The 26,203-nt window shown below is 36.6% G+C and overlaps 1 protein-coding gene across 4 annotated transcripts; it reads left to right on the top strand.

Moving 5' to 3' along the window:
- The first annotated feature begins 206 nt into the window (after positions 1-206).
- LOC306856817 (putative E3 ubiquitin-protein ligase UNKL) lies at positions 207-26,170 on the top strand. 4 transcript variants are annotated; one of them, XM_079396298.1, is made up of 16 exons: positions 207-340; positions 1,226-1,435; positions 5,772-5,948; positions 7,589-7,722; positions 7,862-7,997; positions 8,351-8,468; positions 8,574-8,658; positions 9,957-10,123; positions 11,273-11,335; positions 12,553-12,730; positions 13,487-13,579; positions 13,676-13,909; positions 13,991-14,187; positions 20,622-20,879; positions 21,086-21,257; positions 21,533-26,170. In XM_079396298.1, exons 1-15 carry the CDS (start codon positions 276-278, stop codon positions 21,239-21,241), a joined length of 2,271 nt encoding a protein of 756 aa, XP_079252424.1. In that variant the 5' UTR covers positions 207-275; the 3' UTR covers positions 21,242-21,257; positions 21,533-26,170. The 4 variants fall into 4 exon arrangements, with proteins under 4 accessions (XP_079252424.1, XP_079252427.1, XP_079252426.1 ...); XM_079396301.1 differs by adding an exon at positions 10,537-10,725 and having other exon boundaries at positions 235-340; positions 21,086-26,170; XM_079396300.1 differs by having other exon boundaries at positions 235-340; positions 24,048-26,170.
- Positions 26,171-26,203: the final 33 nt, after the last annotated feature.

Below are 26,203 nucleotides of genomic sequence, written 5' to 3' on the forward strand. Positions count from 1 at the left end.
TAAACATATTAATAAAAGTCTATTTAAGCATCGTTTTATGTTTTTATTACATTTTTTTATATTTCTGAATAATGTTAACTAACATGTTGCAGTCTAAATAGTCACTTGTGTTGTGTGAGGGATTGTTGCATATTATAGCAGTGCTGCTATGCAGCATGGCCATCGTATCCTGTTTGTTTGTCCCGCCAGTTGCTCATATTGGCCGTGCAGCGGCGCGCGAGAGCACGAGTAGACGAGACGGTCCCGCGCACGCGCTGTTATTGTTTTGACAGAAAATGCCGTCGGTTTCGAAAACGGCGGCGAGCGCTTCTGCTCAAACCGAGAAACCAACCCACTATACGTAAGTAAAGTAAACCTTAAACGGACGAAAATATGTTTCAGCGGAACGCGAGGACTGTTGGATACTCGACTGTCGGATGTGTATTTGTTACGCGTGCTGCTTCCTCTCCCTCTGTGCGTTTTAAAATGGTGCTTTTCCTTTTGTAAATTCTTCCGAATGCACGCGGCTCTCACATATCAATGTTAATGAAATCAATAATCTCGTCTGCTCTAAACACTGCATCGTTTTCGGCACAAAAGCTTTAGTTGCGCCGCGTGCCTTTAAAACTTAAGAAAGTGCTCTTCGCTCATTTGCTCAAAGGCTGCTCGTGTAAAAGCCTGAAGACATATACACAGCACAGCAACATGACGAGCGAGTCCAGACGCTCGCTAGATGTAGCTAGCAGGCTGGTTTGTTAGCTGCATCCGCCTCCTTCCTCGGCCCGTGTTTCTTACTCTACGCTCTTTTCCCGCCGTACGCACCGTTGGTTTGAATGGGACGTACGTCGAAGATTGTACGTAACTCTGTACGCTGATCGCGGAGGACTTGGCGTAAGCTTATACTGTTGTAGTGGAGAGCCTTGATAAAGAGCTCGCAGTGAATTTCTAAAACAATTAAACACATTCCGTTCCCATTTAGATGTTTATAAACACAGAGAGTGAGCGTTATATGTTTACAGTCGCTGAAAAGGGTGTTTATCAGGTAAACTATTTATCTAGGGCTAGTTTTGTTGTGGAATGGTAGCGTTTAAGAAACTACGCAGTGAACAGCCACAGCAGCTCCAAACTTTGAACGCAGTTTGACATTACTGCATCTGAATCTGTTCATACATCACTCAAGTGTAGTTTTTTGGTTGTTGTTGTTGCTGCGGAGATGATTGATTATAAAGCTTTTGACCCATTCTAGGTATTTGAAGGAGTTCAGGACCGAGCAGTGCCCGCTGTTTTTGCAGCACAAATGCACACAGCATAGACCCTTTACGTGTTTCCACTGGCATTTCCTAAACCAGCGAAGACGGAGACCCATACGAAGAAGAGATGGGACTTTTAATTACAGCCCAGATGTATATTGCACGAAGTATGATGAAACAACAGGAATATGTCCCGATGGAGACGAGTAAGTAACTTTTTTTTGTTTTATTTACACTGCAGTTGATAAGTCATTTGTCATGTTTTCGCGCCAGTGCACGTGGCATGTTTATTTTGCATAGGCAACGTGTTGCTTGAAACGAAGCTTGTCTTAATTATTATGTGTAAAATGCATGCGTTATTATAATATGTAATGCATGCGTTTTGTGAATCAGATTTTGCCTTTTTTTGTAGTCATGAGCATGCTGTAGTGTTTTTTACTCGTCTCATTGTTCTGTGGAGCACACGCCCTCTTCATATAGTATGCAGTTTAGCAGACTGATGCCTTGTGAATTCACTATAGTGTTTACTTTATGTTAATGTTTTACTATCCTGTTAGATATATAGCTTTCTCCTGTAATATTTTGCCGTTCACGGTGTTGTGTTTCGCTCGGTGTGTATTTCTCGAGTTTCACTTCCACTTTTGCCTGATGACTCGTCTCTCAGTTCCCAGTTTGCCCTGTGTGTGTAGCATAAATGTGTATCTTCGGTGTGGAAATGAAGGTCAGAAGGCTGATGGTGGGGAGTCGTGTTTGTTGCCTGCTTTGTGTGTTGCGCTTAGTGAGCCTAAAGACACGCCCCCTGTTCTCTGCCTTCTGATTGGCTCTCCCTAGCACGTACACATTTCTGATTGGCTCACTGCTCTTACAATGTTTACGAGCCCTCGCTTCATAAAAACTCGTGTGTTTACAAAGCACGTTATAGTTCAGAGGATATTCAAACTTTACTCAGTCATGTCTAATCATGTCCCAGTTTAGTCCAGTTGTATATTTGGTTCTCTGCTGATTAGCTTGACAATCAGTGAAAACACTGTGCTCAAGATAGAAGTTTTAATGCTTTATTGATCCCAATACTTGTATGAATATTAACAAATGTTGTTTAAATATATGCTATTTGTTTATGTTTTAGCTTATGTTAGTTTCTTATTCATTAAATCGTATTTAAAGAGCTAGTTTTGCTGGAATTGTGCAACAGTACAGTTCAAAGGCTCTATAAATGGATCATAATTACTGTAGTGTCCACGTGACATAACTGTTAGTCAGGTGTCATCTGTGGGTTCTTTCCAAGTTTTCCCCATAAGATTGTTTTGGCGCTCCAACTAGCCTATAAATAGTGGCATGGCAACTTTGTTTTGAATTTGAGAATGCTGTAGTATGATGTCAGGTGATATTTCTGGGGCCAGTTTCATAAAACAAGTTTACTAAGTAAGCCAGGTTTATTTCAGTTAGTCTGACTTTTTGCCAATTGATCTGGGGGCTGTTCCATAAAAGACGCTAAGAAAAGCGGGGATTAAAGTCCAAAACCTGACTTGAAATAACCTAACAAATCAATCGAGACTAAAGCGGTTCCATAAACGACAATTCAAGTTCACGCAATCTGACTAATGCTATCCAGGTTCAGTGAGTCAGGATAATGTGATGTACACGCTTATTCTGAAGCAGCCCTTAATGTCGATCATGGATCAAATCGATCCACCGTAGCAAACAGCGAATATTTGTGCTGTTTAACGCATTTGAAACATTGTGTTTTCCTCAGTGCATAACTGATACGTCACAGGTATATTTTTTACATCTGTAAATGTCAGAAAGCCATGCAAATATATCCATTTAGCTGTCAGCAGTGGGCGGGGCTTACGCTAGTGACCGATCACTGCGGAGCGCATGCGCGCTACACAGACAGAGCAGAATAGAATACTAGCGCAAGAATTCTGAATAAAATATACATTCTGCTAAAATATTTGTTGTTGGACATTAAATGTGACACAGAATTTTAATTTCCTACATATAAGTGTATTTTTATGATAGCAGCAGCTGTTAATCACTAGCTCAAATGAGTTAAATGTGTGTTCCTCTTATCAGTTAAAATGTACTCTGATTTCTATTATAAATTTACATTTTTAATTCAGTGATTTTAACTTTTGATTGTGTTTTTATGCTTTAATGCTTTAAAGAGACATTTTAGATTGTACTGTTTTAATGTTCTAATAACCATAAAAGGTACAGCTGTCATAAATTCAGAGAGAAAGGCTGCATGGCTAGAAACTTCTGATCAACTGCATGCACAAGTAGCCACTATGTTAAAATGTCATTCGCCTACATTTTGGGCACAATACATTAAATACAGTTGGTTGTAGCCTATTTTTTATTTATTTGATTATTTAAGGTGTATTTTCTGTATACTTTTATTTCTGGACCCATAATAAATTCAACTGACTGTATGTGAGAGAGTCAGTGGTAATATGGATGCGTTCCTATTGGTCAGAGTTACAGGAGCTCAGCTTAGCCTGACAGTTAGCCTGCTCCGGACCAGGTTAGTTTGCCAGCATAAGTTGCCACAGTGACTGAGCTTGAGCTATGGTAATTTTGCTTTCAGAAACCAAATCAAGTGAAAATAAGTCAGAATTACTGAAATAAGCCTGGCTTATTTGGTAAACTTGTTTTATGGAACAGGCCCTTGGTTCAAAATAAGTCAGACTAACTGTACCAAGCCTGGCTTATTTGGTAAACTTATTGAAACAGGCCCCAGATCTCACTGAGACACATCTTGTCAACATTTTGATTCTATATAGATTATATCTGCGATTTATTTTTAAACATTGTTTTCACTAATGATTGTACAACACTAGTTATTGTATAATTTGTTTTTATTGTTGATTCACAATATATTGGTAGACTAGATAATGTAGATTATCTGCCAATATGAGGAATTAAAAATAAATAAATAATGGCATTGTTCAATGTTTAATTGCGGATGCTCGTTTCAGCGTATTATGTTTTATATAATTTTTACACCTATTCATAAAGATATTATGATTTTTCTCATCTCATTCATATATCCATATATTTCCTACCTTACATTACAGTGCAATGTTTACAACTTTTGCATTATAACATTTATATGACATTTAAATAAGTTTATTTTAGTTAGACATAATGTATTTATTTATTTTCTCCACCTACGCCTGAACCGAAGGATACTGGATTATCATTATTATTATTATTATTGTTGTTGTTGTTGTTTCTATTATAATATAACTCTTAATGATTTGTCCTGCGTCTCTGCCGAGTCTCCTCGAGGATGTATGTCACATAGTTTCAGTATAGGCACAGATCACACGTTCATTCATCCAGTAGCAGCCATCCTGCAATGACATCATTGCTGTTGCCATAGTTACTGTTGCTACCTGAACAAGATGCAGTTTCTATATTTGAGAAGATTATTGGGTATGTAGCATTTTCAGTATAAACCTGCTCTCTTCCAGGGAGCTGTTCGGATTGTCACAGCCCCGTTTTCTGTGCCTTAAATCTTTTCTTAAAAAGCAAACATGTATTTCTTCTCATAAATGTCTGTTTCTCTTAATCTCATATGTGCATTATGTTATCATGTATCAGCATGCATGATCCATATTGCACTCAGTTATTATTTAGACTCTTGTGCTGTTTACAACACCAAGCATGCACTAATAATATTTCATAATTTCATTACACTACGTATGTATACTGCCTGCCAATATATCTTGCAAAATAACTTCCAGCCGCGAAGTATTTCACAAGTGTTTGAGTGTTTTAAAGTTGTGAAAGCTCAGCATTTGCCATGACATTGATGCTTGTTGCACTTGATGGCTTTTTATATCTTTTTTTATTTCACATGCTATGTTTAACAGTATATTTAAGTGGCCAGAACTGTACTAGTATATTTGTTGATGTATTTGTAGCATATGTTTGAAGGGTTACTTCGTTTGCTCAATTTTTGTGGAAATAATACATGAAGTACTACTTCTAGTTTATTATGCTAGGAATGAAATGACTTCTTGGACAGCAATGTTGATGATCTGTTTTAGCATAAAGAAATCAAAAAGTTTATTGTCTGCTTGTATATCACACTGTCACTGAGCCATATTGTGTTATATAACAAATAGTTGTCAGGTTAAGTGCAGCTCTAACTTCCAATACGATTGGTATTTTATGTCAAACTTTTTTCTATTTTCTGTGGCTTCAGGCAGTTCAAGTTTATTTGTATAGCGCTTTTTGCAATACAAATCAGTGCAGTAAACAGTCAGTGACACAAGCCTCATGCCTCAGTATTTTGAAATGAAGCATTCCAAAGAGAGCACTTATTGGGAAGGATTTTGTTGTTGTTGTTTTACATAGATTTTTAGTTCTTTGCATTACTTTCACTTTCTTGTTCACAGAGAAGTGCACTAACCTTTACATGTTCGTGAAATATTTAGTCTTTTTTTTTTTTTTTAAATGAATGCCTCAAAATGTATTCCTTTCATTGAGCATGTTTACTGATGAGCAACACTGGTGCTTTTCTCTTCGCAGTTGCCCTTATTTACACCGGACCACCGGTGACACAGAGCGCAAGTACCATTTACGCTACTACAAGACCGGCACCTGCATCCATGAGACAGATGCTCGTGGGCATTGTGTGAAGAACGGCCTCCACTGCGCCTTCGCTCATGGACCACACGACCTACGGCCACCAGTTTATGACATCAGGTAGCGTTTTTTTTCTCTCTCTGTGTCTTTAGCAGAGGGACATAGCTGTCCCTTGTCATGTATACATGTTGAATTAGTGTAATTAATATAAAATAGTCACATTTACAGACTATTAACTATGAATTTTGCCTTAATAAACTACTAATTTGCGGCTTATTAATAGTTAGCAAGGTAGTTGTTAAGTTTAGGCATTGGGTAGGATTAAGGATATAGAATAGTATGCAGAATATGTGCTTTATGAGTACTAATAAAAAGCTAATATGTTAATAATAGGTATGCCAATAAGCAACTAGTTAATAGTGAGAATTGGTCCATATACTAAAGTGTTACCTAAAAATATATGCAAACAATCATGCCCCTGACCCATGCATTAATGAGGAATATTCTTACAGTCAAAGCAAGTCTTCTATCAGTGCAGCTATTTTAGGAAAGACACTACATTTGATTTACTGAGAGCAGGCAACCTAAAAAAAAAAAAAGTGGTTAATCATTACCATAATGTACACTACCACTCAAAAGATTGGGGTCAGTATGATTTTTAAGAGATTAGTGCTTTTATTTATCAAGGATGCATTGAATTCATCAAAAGTTGAAGTAAAGAGATTTATAATGTTACAATGCTTAGATTTATATGAACATTTATAATGTTACTGCTTCAAATATTAAGCAATTACAACATTTACAATAATCAGAAATGTTTCTTGAGCAGCAAATTAGCATATTAGAGTGATTTCTGTATGATTTTCTGTAATGATACTGAAAATTCAGCTTTGCCATCACAGAAAATTGCGTTTTAAAATTGATTACAATAGAAAACAGCTATTTTAAATTGTGATAATATATCACAATATGACTTTTTTTGTACTGTTTTTTTTTTTTTTTTTTTTTTTTCGTCAAATAAATTCTAGGTGACCTTAAGAGACGACTTAAAAAAATTAAAAACCTTCTTATGAAGTGGATATTGAATGGTAGTGTAGTTACAGTTTTTAATCATTTGATGTACATAGTTGAGAGCACACATTAGTATTTGCATTTTGTATTTGAGTACAAGGGAAACGTGCACTAAAGGGCATTAGTCGGAAAAGGAAGTTCTTTGGCTTGTGGCACTCAAATTCCTGTTTTTCAACGACGGGGGAAATTCTTCCAGGATTCCCAACCCCCAACTAGTGTAAAAACAGTGAATCCCAAAATAACAGCCGTTTGCGCTAGACATTGTTTTGTTATGTCAGTTGCTTTCGGTTGCAAAACGCTTTTGTGGCTACACAAGTTATCAGCTGATTAGCACCATAGGTATTTACATATGTATTCAGTTCACAAGAGAGTGGTCAGAGTGCTTATTAGAGGTACAGCTGCAAATATATACCATATTTGTTGTTTTACTAGCGACATCAATTACACCTGCATTGACGAGCAGTCTGCACAACACAGCCGTGAACGGTATGATTCTGGCCTGAAAATGTGACTTACCAGAGATTAAATAACAAGAAATATGCCATCTCAGCAGTTGCCTAGCAACATGTATGTGAAAATAGCTGTTGCATCAAGAGCGGTCTTGTTTTTTTTTTTCTTTACATCTACCGTTTGGAGTTGGTGTTGGTCCTGTTGAATGGGTGTACTGACTTGCATAATTATGTTCACAGAGAGATCCAGGCACAGGAAGCTCTGCAGAACGGCCAGTTAGCATCTGGGGAGGGAATTCCTGACCTGCAGCCGGGTGTGCTGGCCAGCCAGGCCATGATTGAGAAGACTCTGAATGAGGACCCACGCTGGCAAGGTTACACAAACCCTTCCCACACTAATGCAAGACCAGTATACAAGAAATAAAAAGAGGTTGATCAAGACTTCAGTAGTAATGGTTACAAAAATGACAGTCAGGTCAACTTATACTCAGTTTCTATACCCTTTGTCTGCAGATACCAATTTTGTTTTGGCCAACTATAAAACCGAGCAGTGCACCAAGCCTCCACGTCTATGCAGGCAGGGCTATGCCTGTCCCCACTATCACAACAGCAGAGATAGGAGAAGAAATCCCAGAAAGTTCAAATACAGGTGAGATGGAAACACTTCAGATTGCAAATATTCCCAAATAAAGAAGTCGACACACTGTGACACCTTACACACATTTGGGAGTGGAATCCAATTTATGTGGGAATATTTATTATTTGAAGACTTCAGATGCAAAACCTGCAAAAGGTCTGTCTGATATTTGTTTTCTTTTAAATGAGCATTTTAGCAGTCTCCTTTGTTTAGGTTCAGTAATTTTACTTTAATGGCAAAGAAAAGGTCCAATGATATTTTCATAGGAGCCTGATAAAAGTGCTCTTGTAAAATAAAATTCTCAGACAGACTTTTTGCATCTGAAGTCTTCATTTCAGCTCAATCCCTGTTGGATGTCTTGGCAGGTCGACGCCCTGCCCGAGTGTAAAGCATGGCGATGAATGGGGCGAACCCTCCAAGTGTGAGAGTGGAGACAGCTGTCAGTACTGCCACTCTCGCACCGAACAACAGTTCCACCCAGAGGTGAGACCGACACACTTTTACAACACTGAACTTGAGTGACTGACTTATAATTTATTTGATTTCCATTATTTTCATCATCTCACCAACTTCCGTCTTTGTTTCAAGATTTACAAATCAACGAAATGCAACGACATGAGACAAACTGGATACTGTCCAAGGGGTCCATTCTGTGCTTTTGCACATGTGGAAAGTAAGCATGTTTATTGATTGCAATGTGTTAAAGTTAAATACCTGCAGTGCAGTGATTTCATTGAGTTCATGTATGACTATAAGAAGACTCAAAAAGAAACCCTAATCACGATATGGCAATTTATCAAAACGCAAAGGCTGTGATTTAATTAAATAAATATATGCACTGCATGTTTCAGAGTGAACAACAGCACTTGTTCTTTTTCACACGAACAGCTCATAAACCGGTGTTTTACTTGTCTGGCGGCGGCTTGATTCACAATAAATGCTGCTCAACACAAACTCATCTCTGCATCTGCTCTTAGTTTGCTTTGCTTGTAATGAGCCAACCATTATCCTAAACTTAAACTGTAATGAGAAGCTCTTATAAACTGGATGTTGTCAACCAAAGAGAAGCTCCTTGTGGTTTTCTGCAAAAATAAAACCTTGGTGGTTTAACTTTTGAAAATGAAAAAATGAAGACAACCATAAATATTTTAATGGTAAAGAAATTTAGCAGTTTTCCAATTGTACTGTAAAATAAATTTATTATTATTAGAAATTAGGGATGCACCGATATGAAAATTTTGGCCGATAACGATAATTCTTCATATTTTTTTAGCCGATGATTCGACATATTGGCCGATAAATGTAAATCCAGAGTTTTACATAATTTATGAGAGGCTTATCACAAAAAGTCTCACCATTAAAAGCCATGTCCTTAAACATAAATCAAACATATACCCTGACCCTAAGTTTTAAAATTAATTTTACACTCCTTTGACCAACTTTCTTTATAAAAAAAAAATAAATAAAATGTTTTCTAATAATAATAATAAAAATTGTTTAAATAATGAAAACGAGTCATTGGACGACATGTTTGAACCAAAATGCATGTGTCATGAATAAATAAAACGGCATAGCCTCTGCATGGATAATAATGAAATTATTTAATTAAACCATATTGTATAATAATAATAATAAGAAGAATAATGATAGACATTGATTTACATTTATGCATTTAGCAGACGCTTTTATCCAAAGCGACTTACATTGCATTCAAGTTGCAGTTTTTACATTTTTATTAGCTCTTGCTTTCCCTGGGAATCGAACCCATGATCTTGGCGTTGCTAGCGCCATGCTCTACTATTTGAGCTACAGGAAAGCTCCATAGTTACAAAAGCAAACCTGGAGCTTCTGGAAAAATCTCCTTTAAATCTCAAATCGCAGTTTGATTCTCCTCATCAAATCGTGCAGCCCAAAGTTCATGACACTAATGGCTATTTGTGTGTATGTGTGTGTGTGTGTTTGTGTATGAAGGAATTCCTTCCACAGAGGAGACCATGAGCACGTTTCTCACAGCAATGCAGTCGGGTTCTCAGTCCAAGCTGGGCTCTCCGCAGTATCCAGAGTGTCCAGTCAGCGAGTGGAGCGGCAACACGAATTCCATCACCAGCAGCGGCAGTAACAACGGCCAGGCAGGAAACGTATGTTTTCATTCACCTTCTCACACCTGTCTTTCATTTGTCTTACATCTGTGGTAGAGAAATGTCTTTAATTTAGGAAGCAGTTGATTGTTCTGTTCTTAGAGCTACTGTTTTTTTTCTCTTCATTTCTGCAGTGTTTCATTTTATTGACTTTGGTTGGCTTTGCATTCTTTTCTGCTTATTGCGGTCTGTGTTGAAAACTAACTCAAATTCAAATCAGGCCTTTACGCTCAAATCCTTCTTGATTGAAATTAGACCAAAAATTAGGCTTGATTGAGCCATTTTTTTCTGTTATTGTGCACTAAATCCTCACACGTTTGGATCTACCTAATCAACAAAGAAAAATCACCAATTTGGCTCCAAAATCACTTTTTTTTTTTTTTTTTAAGCTGATTTGTGCTTTTCTTCTTCAGGTATCATGCACTAATAGTCCAACTGTAACTCCAGGCTCAGGGAGCAACAGTTCTTTGTCCCCAATTGGACCCATCAGCAGGCCAAAATGCTTTACTTATGGTAGCTTTTGTTCAGAGTCCACCACGTCGAGTGTTTCCTCTCCGATGTCTAACTATCCCAAAGCTCCAGGTTTTGAACGGGAGGATCAGGTATACATGGTCGTTTTCTCTAGCCCTTACTAAAGGGACCTCCTGCAGGACTGCAGGCATGACACACACTGCAAGCTTTCACTTTGACCTCTTTGCCTTTGGGTCATTTCATTTGTCCTCACCACTTTTGGCGGTTTTTTTTTTAGTGGTTTGTTGCCAGATGAAAGCTACTTGTCTTTAGTTGTCAATACTCTGTTGTTGTTGAAAAGCTTCACTTCAGTCTTTGAGATTGAGGGTGTGGCAACATTGTCTTTGAAATGCATTACACGTGAACTTTTTTATGTATCATTCATGTGCTAAGTTCTGAAATAGTTTTAATGTTGTAGTGATCAGAACAACACCCTGAGGCCACATGACTACTTGCGTTGTGGTCATCATAAAATATCAAAACGAAGCACGCTGTAATGTTAAACTGTCACAAACAACTTTAAAGGACGTCATACTTTTTTTTCCCCTTTCTGAGCAGGTAGCAATTCCCAGTATAATAACAGCCCTGCTTGCTTTGACAACATCAGGTCACATGATTGGATGCATTATCTGATTTCAGGCAAAGAACCAGAAGAGCCTGTCTGGGGAAAATAATCAAAAGTTAATGGACCAAGACAAACAGGTAAAGCAACTTAATCCTCACATTCACACATTTTACAATCTTTCAAATAAGGATTGTATAAGATATAAAGTGATTGGAGCATTGGATCATGTTACATTCCATGTTTTCATCCTCATTTCCAAGAAATCATATAACGTTACAGATTATTATTTTTTTTTATGCATAGTGCCATAAAATATGTATGTATTTGCAGATGGTTTTTTGAAGTAACATTGTTCAAAATAGTATTGTTATTGTAAACTAAAATACTTTTTTTTCATTCATTGAAATGTTAAAATAAAATTATAAAAATTAGATGAAAACTTTTAAAGAATATTTAAAGAGTTTAAAAGAAATATTGCTTTGACAGCTCAGTAAACTAAATGAGTTTAAGAACTGTATTCTGGAAAACTAGTCACACCTGACTATAAGGCGCACTGGGTCAAAACTGCATTCTTGAGATAAAAAGTTTTTATTTTATATTTTTTTATTATTACATTCATAAATAATGTAAAATGCCAGTAAATAAAACTAAACATTTACAAATATTATACATGCTATAAACATTTTATTTATTTTATTATTTTATTTTAATTACCCTCAGTCTAAAACACATCTTTCAAATGGGACTGTATTCAGAACAGAACAGGAATGAAAAATATAAGTATAAAGCAAAAATGCCGTATAGTGGCATTCATTATAAACAACATGTTTTATACACATCAAGCCTGAAAAAATTATTTGAAGCAAAATTTAAACTACTGGCGTGTGGGAAATGTGCTATACTACAAGTACTACTATATTTAAATGATACTAAAATAACAGTGGTCTTAAACACATTCAAATTAATTAAATTATTATTATTTTTTTATTTCTGATTTTAAATTCTTTTAGATATTTTTGGGCAGTGTAGAGGCAGAAATGTTGACAGTTGTTAATACAATTGTCCTGAAATCATAATCAAGAAAAAAGTTTTATGTTATTAACTACTTCAGCAGTTTTCTATTGTCATTTCTTAAAAGAATAAATAACAAAACTGCTACACAGTGCTCACTTGTTAATATTTGAAAAAGTTTTTCATTTATACCTAAAGTTTTTCAAAAGCAACAAATATGAACAGTTCATTTCTAAGATGTTGTCACTTGAGTTTTAAACTAGATTTTTAAAAGTTTCCTCCTCTTCCTTATTGTGGACCTTATATTTGACATTGACCCATGTCCTATTGCTTCTTTTCACAGGCTCATGGCAATGTGTTCTCCGTAGTGAACCCACTCGCGTCCAGCATAACATCAAGCATCACGTCCAGCTTGGCCTCCAGTATCGGATCTGACAGTTCGTCACCCACCACTTTATCAACCATGAATGCAAAAGCCACGCCTTTCTATCCAGGCAGCAATACTGTGGAGTCAGTAATAGGTAAGTCCTGCAGCACTTTCATCTTAGAGCCGTCCAGCCGAATGCTACATCCAAGGGTAAAAGTACATGAGACAGACTCAGCCCCGATAAGGCAGTGCAGTTAAATGCAGAGCGTTTAGTGAAGTGGAAGCTGTATTTGTGGCAATGCATTAGCCATAAGTCAGTGAGTCCACTAAAACTCACCAGTAGCTGCAGCAGCAGTGACTCAGCAGCCACACAGCTAAATGGATGGTAAGTGCTTTTGCCTTCATGACTGCCTTCACGGTAATTTAACTTAAATATATGACTATTTCCCAAAAGCAGCCTTTGATGTATGGTTATTATAGACTGAGTGGATATGAATTGCATGCTGCAGGATGAATAACTGAATTATCAAGCCTTTTAATCACTGCAAGTTTTTCTATTGAAGTTTAACAAAACGTCAAGTCAGAAAGAGCTTTATTGCCAAGTATGTTTATACACACAAGGAATCTGACTTGATTACAGGAGCTTCCAGTGCAGAAGAAAGTACAGACATAGTGCAACATACAAAGTGCAGGCAGACAAAGGAATAACACAATAGAGATGGACTATAACACTAATATAAGAGAAACAGAAAATTAAAAAATGCACTAAAAGTATAGATTTTTTTTTTATTGTTTAAATTAATGAATGAGTCAATTAAGAGCTTTTTGTAATATTGTCTCTTTAAGTAGCTTGTGTTTTATATCCACTTTGCAAAGATACTAAATTGTACATGACTTTTCTCGCTCTTAGGATCTGCACTTGACCTGAATTTTAGTGACATCAATGTTGCCTCCCTTGACAAAGAGCTAGAGGACCAAGACAACAATGGCCTTGGTTTAACAAGTAAGACTTAATTGTAGCTGTTGATTTTGGAGTCTGTTGTCTTATATAAGGTATAGGATGCACTGCAGTTAATGTTCAAACTGTTTCTTCCTGTAGGTCAGAGGTTATTAGGAGGCTCTGCTCCTGTCAATATTCCTGGCTCTCTGGCTCGGTCTTCCTCTCTGCATTCCTCATCGTCTCTCTCTGCCTCCCCGCTCAGCTCTCTGTCTCAATCCCTGTCCCAGTCTCTCCTCACTGGAATGGCCTCCCAGCAGAGTCAGCCACAGGCACCACCTGTTAAAACCGAGCACGGCCTTCTAGGAACACCCACATCTACGCAGAACTCCTTAGGTGGGAATTATTTTCCCAAACTTCATATCCCGATCGCAGTCTTGTGAATATTTGAGATGATGTAATGATGTTTTTTCTTAGGTCTGAATGGCGGAGCAGGGGGAATATGGGACTTTATGAGTGGCAGCTTCTCTCCCAGCCCATCTCCAGTGTTCAGTAGCCTTACTTCCAGCACGATCGGCTCCAGCAGTGCAGACATCGGCAGGCTCCTCCGAGAACTGGATGAAGCCAAGCGCAAGATTAAGCAATGGGAGGAGGCCTGGCACCAAGTCAAGCAGGTCAGATGTGCTTGCTTGCTTTTATGGGCCTTATGAGATGAGTGATGCTTAGAAGCCATTTAGTTTGTCCTGTAGGTCATCTCTGAGAGATTCATGCCTAGTTTTCTTGTAGAAAACAGGCTGACACTGCTTCACTTTGCTTATTGAAGCTGTTATCTTGCAGTGACGCTTCAAGCTATAGAGTGCTGTGGTGATTGTGTTTTTGTAGGAATCACCCTAGTTCCTTCAACAAAAAACAATAGGATTTTTCCATTGGCTGTCGGATTATCGTGGAAATTAAGATTTGTGGCCATCTGAAGTTTATGATTCTTACATGAATTCATCATGATAATCTTCACAAATGAACACAACTTCTATTAATTTTGGAGCCTAAATACAATCGCCAGAAGTAAAAGGCTAAATGTTGACTTTTCAATGAACTACGCTACAGTTGCACGACTTCAACATTACTACCACTTTGCCAAGTTTCTGAGTCATTTTCTCTGAAAGTTTGAGTTAGAATAGGTTGCAAGAATGAGGCTGTGAAAGTGCACTAGTGAGTAGATGAGTTTACCTATTTGGTGTGATAACATTTAATGTCCCAGATAACCTCTGTTGTCCCATTTAGCCACCTGTTAGCAACTTAATTTTTAAAGGATTAGTTTACCCCAGAGTTAAAATTTGCTGAAAATTTACTCACCCCTATGTTATCCAAGATGTTTGTGTCTTTCTTTCTTAATTTCTTTAGTCGAAAAGAAATTGAGGTTTTTGTATATAGTGGACTTGGGATCAATGGGTCCAAATTGCAGTTTCAATGCAGCTTCAAAGAGCTCTACATGTTCCAAGCCAAGGAATGAGGGTCTTATCTAGCGAAACGATTGGTAATTATATTAAAATTATATACTTTTTAACCACAATGCTCGTCTTGCACTAGCTCTTCTTAAAGACAAAGAACTTAACAGCGCGTGACCTTTCCAACATGATAAAAAAAAAAAAAAAGTAAAAAAAAAAAGTAAAGTCGTGACGTATTGTCAAGTATGGTGACATACTCGAAATTGGTGCTCTGCGTTTAACCCATCCAAGTGCACACACACAGCAGTGAGTAGTGAACAAATGCACACACACACACACACACACACACCGTGAACACACACCCGGAGCAGTGGGCAGCCATGCTGCAGCGCCCGGGGAGCAGTTGGGGGTTCGGTGCCTTGCTCAAGGGCACCTCAGTCGTGGTATTGAGGGTGGAGAGAGCGCTGGACATTCCCTCCCCCCACCTACAATTCCTGCCGGCCGGGGGCTCGAACTCGCAACCTTTCGATTACAAGTCAGACTCTCTAACCATTAGGCCACGACTTCCCCCATGATTATGTAATGCGTGAAGTTGTGGAAGCAGAGCTAGTGCAAGATGAGCATTTGTGGTTAAAAAGTATATACATTTTTATTTTCTTTTTTAGAAAATGACAGATCGTTTCGCTAGATAAGACCCGTAAGCCCTAAACACACTGCACAATTTTTGTCTGTCCCAGACGAAAGATCGGCATCGTGAAATAAACGTGGCGATTTCTGTTTGTGGCTCCTAATCAGTGGTCCTGTGTCGTAAAGTGAGAGAGGTTCAAAGACGGCTGTTTTCACGATCTTGCGACCAAAGATAGCCTACGATACAGCATGATCATCGCACAGTGTGTTTGCTGGTACGATTCACGTTTACTGACCAACCAATAAAAATGTTTCACATGAAAAAAAGAAGGTACGCACATCCAAGAGTATCTCGATCAGGTGCAAGATCAAAAAGTGATCAGAAAAAGTAGAAACAATATCTGCACACTGTTAATCCCTTTATTTTAAATGTTTAAAAAGCGACGTTTCGGTCAGAAGACCTTTATCAAGCAAACACATACAAACAGAAGCAAGACTCAATAAATACTAAGATTTAAGGCAGAGTTCCAATTGATAACACCTGTTGGTAATCAAGGTAAATCATGTGAGCGGCTATATCACAATTAAAAAGAGGATGACCACATCATAACAGAACATCCATAAATACAAACACAACATCAGAAAAGACTAAACAAGGCAAAACAATCCAAACACTTCCCCATCCTCTTTGCGGTCCACAACCGCTTTATCCCAAAAGTGATACAATTGCACAACCACATAACACACATATGGATTCCACTGAAGCTATATCAATAACAAACACCTTTCAATACAAAGAGTATACATATATATACACATACATACACGTATATATCAACTAGAAACATGAGTTGAAATCAAGTTCTGAATTCAAACCCTTAGGGGAGAGAGTATTGAGTGTGTAAATATAGTACGCTTCTCTTTTTAATAAAATCTAGTTGATATCACCACCTCTCCTGGGTGCCTTAACCTGTTCAATTCCAATATATCTCAATGTAGAAAGGTTGTGTCTTTTTAAGCTGAAATGTACCGCTACAGGGTTTTTTTGATCATTAGTGCGAATATTGCTTGGATGTTCTGCAATCCTTGTTTTTAAAGCACGTTGTGTCTTTCCTATATAAGCTAACCCACATGGACATTTTATCATATAAATGAGATTTTTGGTCGTACATGTGATGACACCTTTAATTTTAAACTGCCTTCCTAAATGAGGATGATAAAAAACACTAGTTTTTGTAGTGAAGTTACATTGGGCACAACGACCACAGCTATAGTTGCTCGAAGGGATAGATAGAAAGTGAGAGGGTCGTTCTACAGATGAGCTAACATCAGCTCTTACAAGGAGATCACGTATATTGGAAGAACGTCTATAGACAAATCTTGGTGTTTTCTCAAAGATGTCACTGAGAAGAGGATCCGATTTTACCAATGTTTGTCTATAATCTTTTTTATATCTGGACAGATGGGAGAATATTGAAAAGCACATACAATGGTTTTATTTTCTGAATTTAACCGTTTTTTATATAGAGTTGTCTCTTGATTTTCATTTTCAAATCTCCCAGCTGCAGACTGTATCCAATCTTCCTTGTAACCCCTCACCCTAAATCTATTAATCAAATCTGTACTTTGTTGTACATGACTGTTCAGAGCTACAAATTCGACGAATCCGATTAAATTGACCAATAGGCAGGCTATGTTTCAACGTGGTAGGATGGTAACTCTGTCCTTGCAAAAGTGTGTTTCGATCAGTAGGTTTTCTAAAAAGATCTGTGATGATTTTCTTACATCCCTAATAATGCAAATGTCCAAAAAACTAACACATAACTCATCATAATTAATAGTAAAGCGTAAATGTTCATTACTGGTATTGAGGAAACTATAAAATTGTAGCAACTGATTTTTAGTGCCTGACCATAACATAAAACATTCACTCCCACAACCAATTATGATGAATTCAACACCTATGTGGACCTCCAAAAGTTTTTTTCAAAACTGTTAAAGAATTTTTTGGTAATACACCTATTGTGGAGACTTTGAATACCTCTTGCAGTGTTGAAGATGCTTCTCTCCCCGTTCAATCTACCCCTTCTGAAATGACGAAAATTCCTACAAAGTTCCGAGGTAAACCATCCTTTGTCCCCTTTAAGAACAGAAATGCCTCATTAGAAACGTTCTGTCGTCTTGTAGACTGGGATGTACGGGAGGCCTTTTCTAACAAACATGAGTATAAAGTTTTTAATACCTTAACTCAAGTTGAACAAAGTGCTTTATCGGATTTGAGAAAAGATAAAACTGTCATAGTTAAACCAGCAGATAAGGGTGGCTCTATTGTAATTATGAACTTTGTTAGCTATGATCTAGAATTAGTAAGACAACTAAGTGATAATGCTTTTTATACAAAAATGAGTACTGACCCTACCAATGTTTTTAAGGGAGAAATTCAGGAAATCCTTCAGGAGTTTGTAAAAGCTGGTGAGATTACTAAACAGGAGTTTGATGTTATGAATGTTGATTACCCAGTTACACCAGTTATCTATATACTTCCTAAAATACATAAAGACCTTATTAATCCTCCAGGAAGACCGATTATATCTGGTATTGGGTCTCTTTCTGAAAACATTTCAACATTTGTGGATTTTTTTCTAAAACCAGTTGTATTTACATTATGCTCCTTTGTAAAAGACTCTATCGATATGATAAAAACTTTAAAAACTATTGATTTACCTGATGAAACATTGTTTGTAACATTCGATGTTGAGTCTTTATACACTAATATTCCACATGTAGGAGGGATTGAGGCAATGGAATTCTTCCTTAATGACAAAAAACTTCTTCAGATATAGAGACGATTTCTTTATCGGATTTGTCGAATTTGTAGCTCTGAACAGTCATGTACAACAAAGTACAGATTTGATTAATAGATTTAGGGTGAGAGGTTACAAGGAAGATTGGATACAGTCTGCAGCTGGGAGATTTGAAAATGAAAATCAAGAGACAACTCTATATAAAAAACGGTTAAATTCAGAAAATAAAACCATTGTATGTGCTTTTCAATATTCTCCCATCTGTCCAGATATAAAAAAGATTATAGACAAACATTGGTAAAATCGGATCCTCTTCTCAGTGACATCTTTGAGAAAACACCAAGATTTGTCTATAGACGTTCTTCCAATATACGTGATCTCCTTGTAAGAGCTGATGTTAGCTCATCTGTAGAACGACCCTCTCACTTTCTATCTATCCCTTCGGGCAACTATAGCTGTGGTCGTTGTGCCCAATGTAACTTCACTACAAAAACTAGTGTTTTTTATCATCCTCATTTAGGAAGGCAGTTTAAAATTAAAGGTGTCATCACATGTACGACCAAAAATCTCATTTATATGATAAAATGTCCATGTGGGTTAGCTTATATAGGAAAGACACAACGTGCTTTAAAAACAAGGATTGCAGAACATCCAAGCAATATTCGCACTAATGATCAAAAAAACCCTGTAGCGGTACATTTCAACTTAAAAAGACACAACCTTTCTACATTGAGATATATTGGAATTTAACAGGTTAAGGCACCCAGGAGAGGTGGTGATATCAACTAGATTTTATTAAAAAGAGAAGCGTACTATATTTACGCACTCAATAATCTCTCCCCTAAGGGTTTGAATTCAGAACTTGATTTCAACTCATGTTTCTAGTTGATATATACGTGTATGTATGTGTATATATATGTATACTCTTTGTATTGAAAGGTGTTTGTTATTGATATAGCTTCAGTGGAATCCATATGTGTGTTATGTGGTTGTGCAATTGTATCACTTTTGGGATAAAGCGGTTGTGGACCGCAAAGAGGATGGGGAAGTGTTTGGATTGTTTTGCCTTGTTTAGTCTTTTCTGATGTTGTGTTTGTATTTATGGATGTTCTGTTATGATGTGGTCATCCTCTTTTTAATTGTGATATAGCCGCTCACATGATTTACCTTGATTACCAACAGGTGTTATCAATTGGAACTCTGCCTTAAATCTTAGTATTTATTGAGTCTTGCTTCTGTTTGCATGTGTTTGCTTGATAAAGGTCTTCTGACCGAAACGTCGCTTTTTAAACATTTAAAATAAAGGGATTAACAGTGTGCAGATCTTTTTTCTACTTTTTCCAACCAATAAAAATGTGACATGAAATCAACAAGACGTGGCGCTAAAACATAAAACTGCTTACCTCAAGCTCTTATGCCTTCCTCTTTCGCTGCTTCCACTTTTTTTCAGCACACATAAAAAATACAACTGCTAAAGTGTGATTTATCATGCTCTTTGTTTACCACAAGCGCATACGGATGATGTTTTATTCTTCTGTAGGAACGTGCGTCGTAGCGTACAAGTCAATAGGTGTCATCGTACAGTCTACACACACGTCGTAGTCAAGTTTATTAGATCCATGTCACACAGTGTGACATACAATGATCTTGTAGGATTGCTAAAATCGTGCAGTGTGTTTTGGACTTTATTCCTCGGCTGGGATCATGTGAAGCCCTTTTAAGCTGCATTGAAAATGCAATTTGGACCTTCAACCCACTGGCTCCCGTTGAAGTCCACTATATGGAGAAAAATCCTGGAATGTTTTCCTCAAAAACCTTAATTTCTTTTCGACTGAAGAAAGAAAGATATGTACATCTTGGATTACATGGAGGTGAGTAAATGATCAGGAAATTTTAATTCAGGAGTGAACTAATCCTTTAAAGACAAGCAAAAGCTTAAAAAAATCATAAAGGGGTATTAGTGATGTATTTTATTTTGTGCAACAAAACGTGAAAATATTGCACATTTAACCACACACCTTGTTTTAGGCATTTAATTAAAAACAAAAAACCCTCGACTTTAGGACGATGGAACTGGAAGTGCAAACTCATTTCCAGCCTTTGACCTACAAAGATACATCATCCCTGCAGCACTCTATTGTTCTTTAGCTTTGAAACCTGAAAAAATGTCCAGAAGGTGTCAGTTTAGTTATTATCATCAGCTGGAACGTTATTAAAATGCATCTCTCACAGGCCTGCGAAGCGTGGCAGAAAGACGCTCACGAAGCGAAGGAGCAAGCTAAATCGGCAGAGGCGGAGCGACAGCTGGCAGAGCAGAAGCGGGAGGACACCGAGCGCAAGCTGAAGGAACTGCAGGGAGACTTTAACATTTTGTGTCGCTCCCCCAACACGCCCCTCCTGCGCAGCTATGGCGAGCTGGACCAGCTCCCCCTGCCAAAGCTCCGCTCCATCCAGAGCCAGCTGCGTTCTGACCTAGACCTCATTGACGGGGTAAGGAGGACCAGGTCCCAACACACATACGTCACCATGTCACATTTACACACACTCTAAGTAGACGGTCACACTCTTCTCGTCAAGTAAGGGGAAGAGTGGGCAACGAGGTTTAACATCCACACGAGTCAGTCAGTCATGCATGACGCACTGCATTGAATCTGTCAAAGTGTGTCTGATGTTAACTCTTTTTTTTCTCAACACAGGTAATATATCAGCTTCAGTCAAAGAAATGTATAGTTTGCCAAAAGCATGATCGTTCCATTGTCCTGCACCCTTGCCAACATTATGTACTTTGTCAGAATTGTGCGTCTGGTAAAACGGAATGCCCTTACTGTAAGACGAAAATATTGAAGTGGTGATGTACAGCTATCCAAGGTACTATTTAATGATTTAGCCCTTTGAAGAACTACTAATACATATTATTATAATTATTATTATTATTATTATGCTTATAGTTTCTAAATAGCATTTTTTGTGTTTCAGTATTCCATATAGTGATTCAATTGATTAGTTTTATTAGAATCTAATAAGTGGTGTTTGACTGATACAAATCAAGTACTTAAATGCAATACCTGTTTTGTACAAACTAGATTATCCATTCATAAAGCATTAAAAACTTTTCCCTTGGTTATTGCTTTTGGCATTTATAGTCGGATGGCCCTGATTTGACTGTTAACAACAAAATCATCGACCCGACGCCATTATTGCTACTAGCTGTGTGAAGAGGATTCGTTTCTTGTTAAAAGCACTTTGTTGACTTGGATTTTTTTTCTTTTAGAAAATTAGCTTTAAGCTGCTTTGTATTTTATTTTATTTTTCTTCTTAGATTTATATTTTTTTCCCCAAATACGCTAAAGTATGAAGCTTTTGTGTGTACTGTGAAAAACATAATAGAATATTTCATTTTTCTTACTGTTAAATCATGGTAGAGTGTATATATCTTGTTAGTTTTCATATAAAATAGTACTAAATTGTAGTTATTACTTTCATTGTTACTTAAATTTTTCAATCAAATAAGTGCAAACTTTGAATGCATTTTAGGCATAACCAGCAGCTATAATATCAGTAAGGCACATACTGTATGCTAAGGCATTTGGTAAATGGATTTTTCCGTCTTATAGTGACTATTTAGATATACATTATGTAGTTGTTAGATGAGCACATGTGTTCTGAATTCTTCAGCGACACAGTATTTTTTTGGTTTGTTTAGTTTTTTTGGACTTTAGCCTTTCAGATATGTTAGAACATATATCTGATTCCTGGCCACTCCCTCTTAAGTGCCTTGCCTTAAAAACATTTGAAGCATCTGTGAAGAGTTTAGGATTGTAGAAGAAAACCCATAGCAAAGTATGTATTTTTTCAGTAGTACCGTATTATCGGAGCATTTAGCAGCCCAATTCAGTACTAAAGTATTTCTGAGAGACTTCACCCTGGTCGGTGCCTGAGCTCTGAGGTTCAGCTGAAGAATCGATCCTTTTCCTTCATTAACGATGGTGCTTTTTGGGTGCAGCTTCATTATCCTTAGAAATGTTGAATCATCCTTAATTTAAATGTGTAGGGATATTCAAATCAGGAAATACGTGTGTTTCTTTGATTGCAAAAACTAAACTGGCTTAGTACATTTCTGTTTATTGAAATGTGTAGAATTGTAGTGCTCTGTAGTGTTTACAGACAGAAATCATTGGTGTTTTTCGTATCCAAATTCGACAGTGTAATGTGCTTAGGTAATCTAATTGAAATGACCTGCTACTGTGTTATCTGAAACTTTTATTTTCTTGTTCCTTTCATATTTACAGCAATGAGTTTGTCTGGTAAATTGTCAGGTACACAAAGGTGCAAGTTCTTTTTTTTCTTTCGAAATCGGGATAACCAGTTTACTTCAAAAGGGATGTTATTTAGGATCTAATTGTCCAGACCCTCGTATTTTCTTTCAGCTTCACGAAGCGAATACGGTGTGTGTGTGTATGTATATATATATATGCACACATATACATATATGATTTCTCTCTGCTTTCTTTCTTGCGTTCGTATCTTAATCCACAAGGTCTGTATGTAGCTGATGTTCTTGACTGATTTGTCACTGCATGTGTCAGTGTGTAACTTTTGTTAACCAGCTCAAGCTCTAAATCACACTGCCAAATGTGTTTGTGTTGAGTAGACATATCCAGTTGTTGGTCTGGCATCACAGTCGAGTATTCGCAAATATTTTTACGCAATGCTTCAAACGCATTGACTTTGTGCTTATCTTTTCTAGTCCGATTAGCAAAGACGTGTTCTTTTCCGTACGATGAGTGACACCGATAGGTTGAAATGAATCCAAGCAGCTCGGGATATTGTGACGTTTCCAGCACTCAAGTGTTCAAGACTTTGTTGAGGGATTGTTTGGTTATTGGACCATAACGTAGGGTTTTGTTGAACTATTAAAATGTGGTTGAAATGATGTTTGAGATTTCACACATTTATTTCTCAAATGAAGAGTGCGGTCAAATCAAATGTGGACTTTACTCAAATGAACCAAAGTGGTATTGTAGTTTATACTTGTTTCAAAGTTCAACTGAAGTGGTGTACAATTACTATATCAGTTTTTCAATGTTTAATTTGACAGGACAACTATGCCAACTGCTTTTGCTGACAATATTAACGGACTGAATGCCCATTTTTGTAGTTTCTACCAAAGACCTTTACAATTCTTTGTTCTCTCTTCGATTTTATAACTGCATTTTCATTTTAACATTCTGAGGAAATAGTTAGGAATATGACCAAATCTAGTACCTTATTTACATAATGTGTGCATTCAAAAAAACAAACAAATCCTAAGGAATCACAATTCTTTATAAACTGAATATAAAGATTGCTTGTTTGTTTTTTCTTCAATTTCTCAGTGAAAATGATAACATTAGTATTGAATTGGCTGTAATCTACAGTGAAGGAATGTCATAGTAATGAATGAATGAATATTTGTGTTAATATTCCTAAATGGCCATATGGATTAGTACTTATTTGAAGAATATATTATTTCTTTTTATACTAGTAGTACTTATTCGTAGAATTCTGAAACATTAGTTGTTGTGCACTACTTGTATGCTGTCAGGAATTTAAAAGAGGGCCCGTAAGGTGCTTTCTTTAGTTTCCATTTGACTAGTGTTTGTTTTTCTGTCTGTTTAGTTGGGATCTGAAGAATTTAGATATGAAAGAATTTTTTTTTTTTTTCTGAACCTATTGAAGTCTATTGTATTGTCAAATGTTGTCTACCTTGGCTGTGTAGAGCATATTTGATTGTGATGTAAAATGGGTCCATTGTTCATGCTAGTTGAAATGGCTGAGACAGACAGTGGGTTACATTTATGAAAACTGTTCAAGTATTTACATTTCCTAGCCTTAAAACTCACTTTTTGGCCTAGTTACACTTGCCTGTTATAGTAATAAATAAGAAAGAAAAAAAAAATGTACAAAAGAATAATAAAAAAATAAAAAAAACATGGGCCTGCACTTAAATGTCTGATTTCCAATCAGTCATTCTGCTTGATAATATTGTTAAGTCTTGTAAGGATCAAGTCTCTTTGGAACAAATTTGTGCCTTTGATAAAAACACATTGAAAGTATTTTTGATTGAACAAATGGATAATTCCACTTTAGGAAATGAGCCGAGTTTTAGTGCCTTGAGATATTTTAATCTGTATTTCTCAATGCACGAGAGGCCCCTCACACACTTTTTACAGACCAGTGTATTAAAATAATTCAAACAAACTACTCTGCCATGCCTTTGACCATTTCAGTTTGAGTAATAAGTGATAATTATTCTGATAAAGAACCATTTATTGATGTTGGAAAGTCAGCATGATGCTGCATGTGCACAGTGTCTACTGTTGGAGTAACAGTTAAGGTGTTTTGCAATTGTATTCTTTACCCAAGGCTGTGTTAAAAGTAGCAGCTCATCTGAACCGTTCATGAAGTATGACAGAATTAAAGTGGAATTGTTATAAAACCTAGTCATTTTGAGTTTGGACTACCAACTGAATTTCTGTGTTAAGTGATTTTCTGTACAAAATGGCAGATAGTAATCATTTAGTCACATAAATCTAAACCACAGCATGACCTTACACACAAAAAGCCCCCCGTCTGCATCAGCCATTTTAATACCAACTGTAATCTTTAACAAAAAGGACAATTTAATGTTGATGTAAGACCAGGCATCTGTAATTAAAGAAACACCAAGGACTCTTTTGTTTAGAAATGTGTAAATTAATGTATTGGAAATTTTACCATAATGCTCTGCAGTGGAAATAATACTTTTTTTCTTTTTGCATTCTTGTGAATGTTTCTTTTATTCGTTTGTTTGTTTGTTTTTCTAATTTTGTTCTCTATCAGTAGTGTGATTTATTGAACCTAAGGATTTATGCAATCTTGTATATACATATTACATATAAAACTGGTTAAATTTAGCAAACTAACCAGGGGGAAAATACCTATTACAATAGTACAGTTTTTTTAAGAGACTAAAATAATAATAAAACAAAACAAAAACAGACTAAAAAAAAAGAAAACCCCAGAATTTTTGGAACCACTGTTCCCTATAATTAATGTTACGGTTAATCGGACATTAAATCCCTGAATATTGAATGTACCATTCAAATTAGATATAAGATGGAGAACAGTTAATCTATAATGATGTAGCACTAGTTTTGTGAATTGCGATACATTACGAATAAATTTATAAGTTACACACAATTGCAGTTTTCAAGTCTGTGTATTTATCCATGTAACAATTTGATGGAAATATGAGATGTATTTTTCTCAGGGTTTTAGAATAGAGAGAGAGGTCCAATTTTCAAAGGAAACTGCAACTCACAGATTTAGTAGCTCAAAAGTCAAAATGAGGAAATCATTTATATTGCAAGGAAGAAAAATATCCCTTATTTTGGTACAGTATGCATCAATATATAGAACAGGTTATATTCTAATTAGTGTTGAAATACTATACGATTTGCTGTCAGTATAATACTTTGTGTATGTGTTGTCAACACAAGACCTTAAACCATTTTACTGGGAGTTCTATGTTTAAGTTATGGAGGCTTCTTTATGGAATAGTTGTACGTTTTGATGGCCAGAGAGGTTTTTCATCACTAGAATTACTTAAGATGGTATTATTTATAATGCATAATCTTTCTCTTGTAGTGTATCATTTAAAATTGTTAACACTTGTCTACACTACAGCAGTTATGCAATGGTTTACAGAATTCATGGAATTATTTTTGTCATCTTGGGAATTAAATCATTTTTGATCTTTAACCTGCCTCGAGTGTTTTGTCTTCTTCTTTCCC

This window comes from Barbus barbus (assembly GCF_936440315.1).
Source record: "Barbus barbus genome assembly, chromosome: 3".
Lineage (NCBI taxonomy): Eukaryota > Metazoa > Chordata > Actinopteri > Cypriniformes > Cyprinidae > Barbus > Barbus barbus.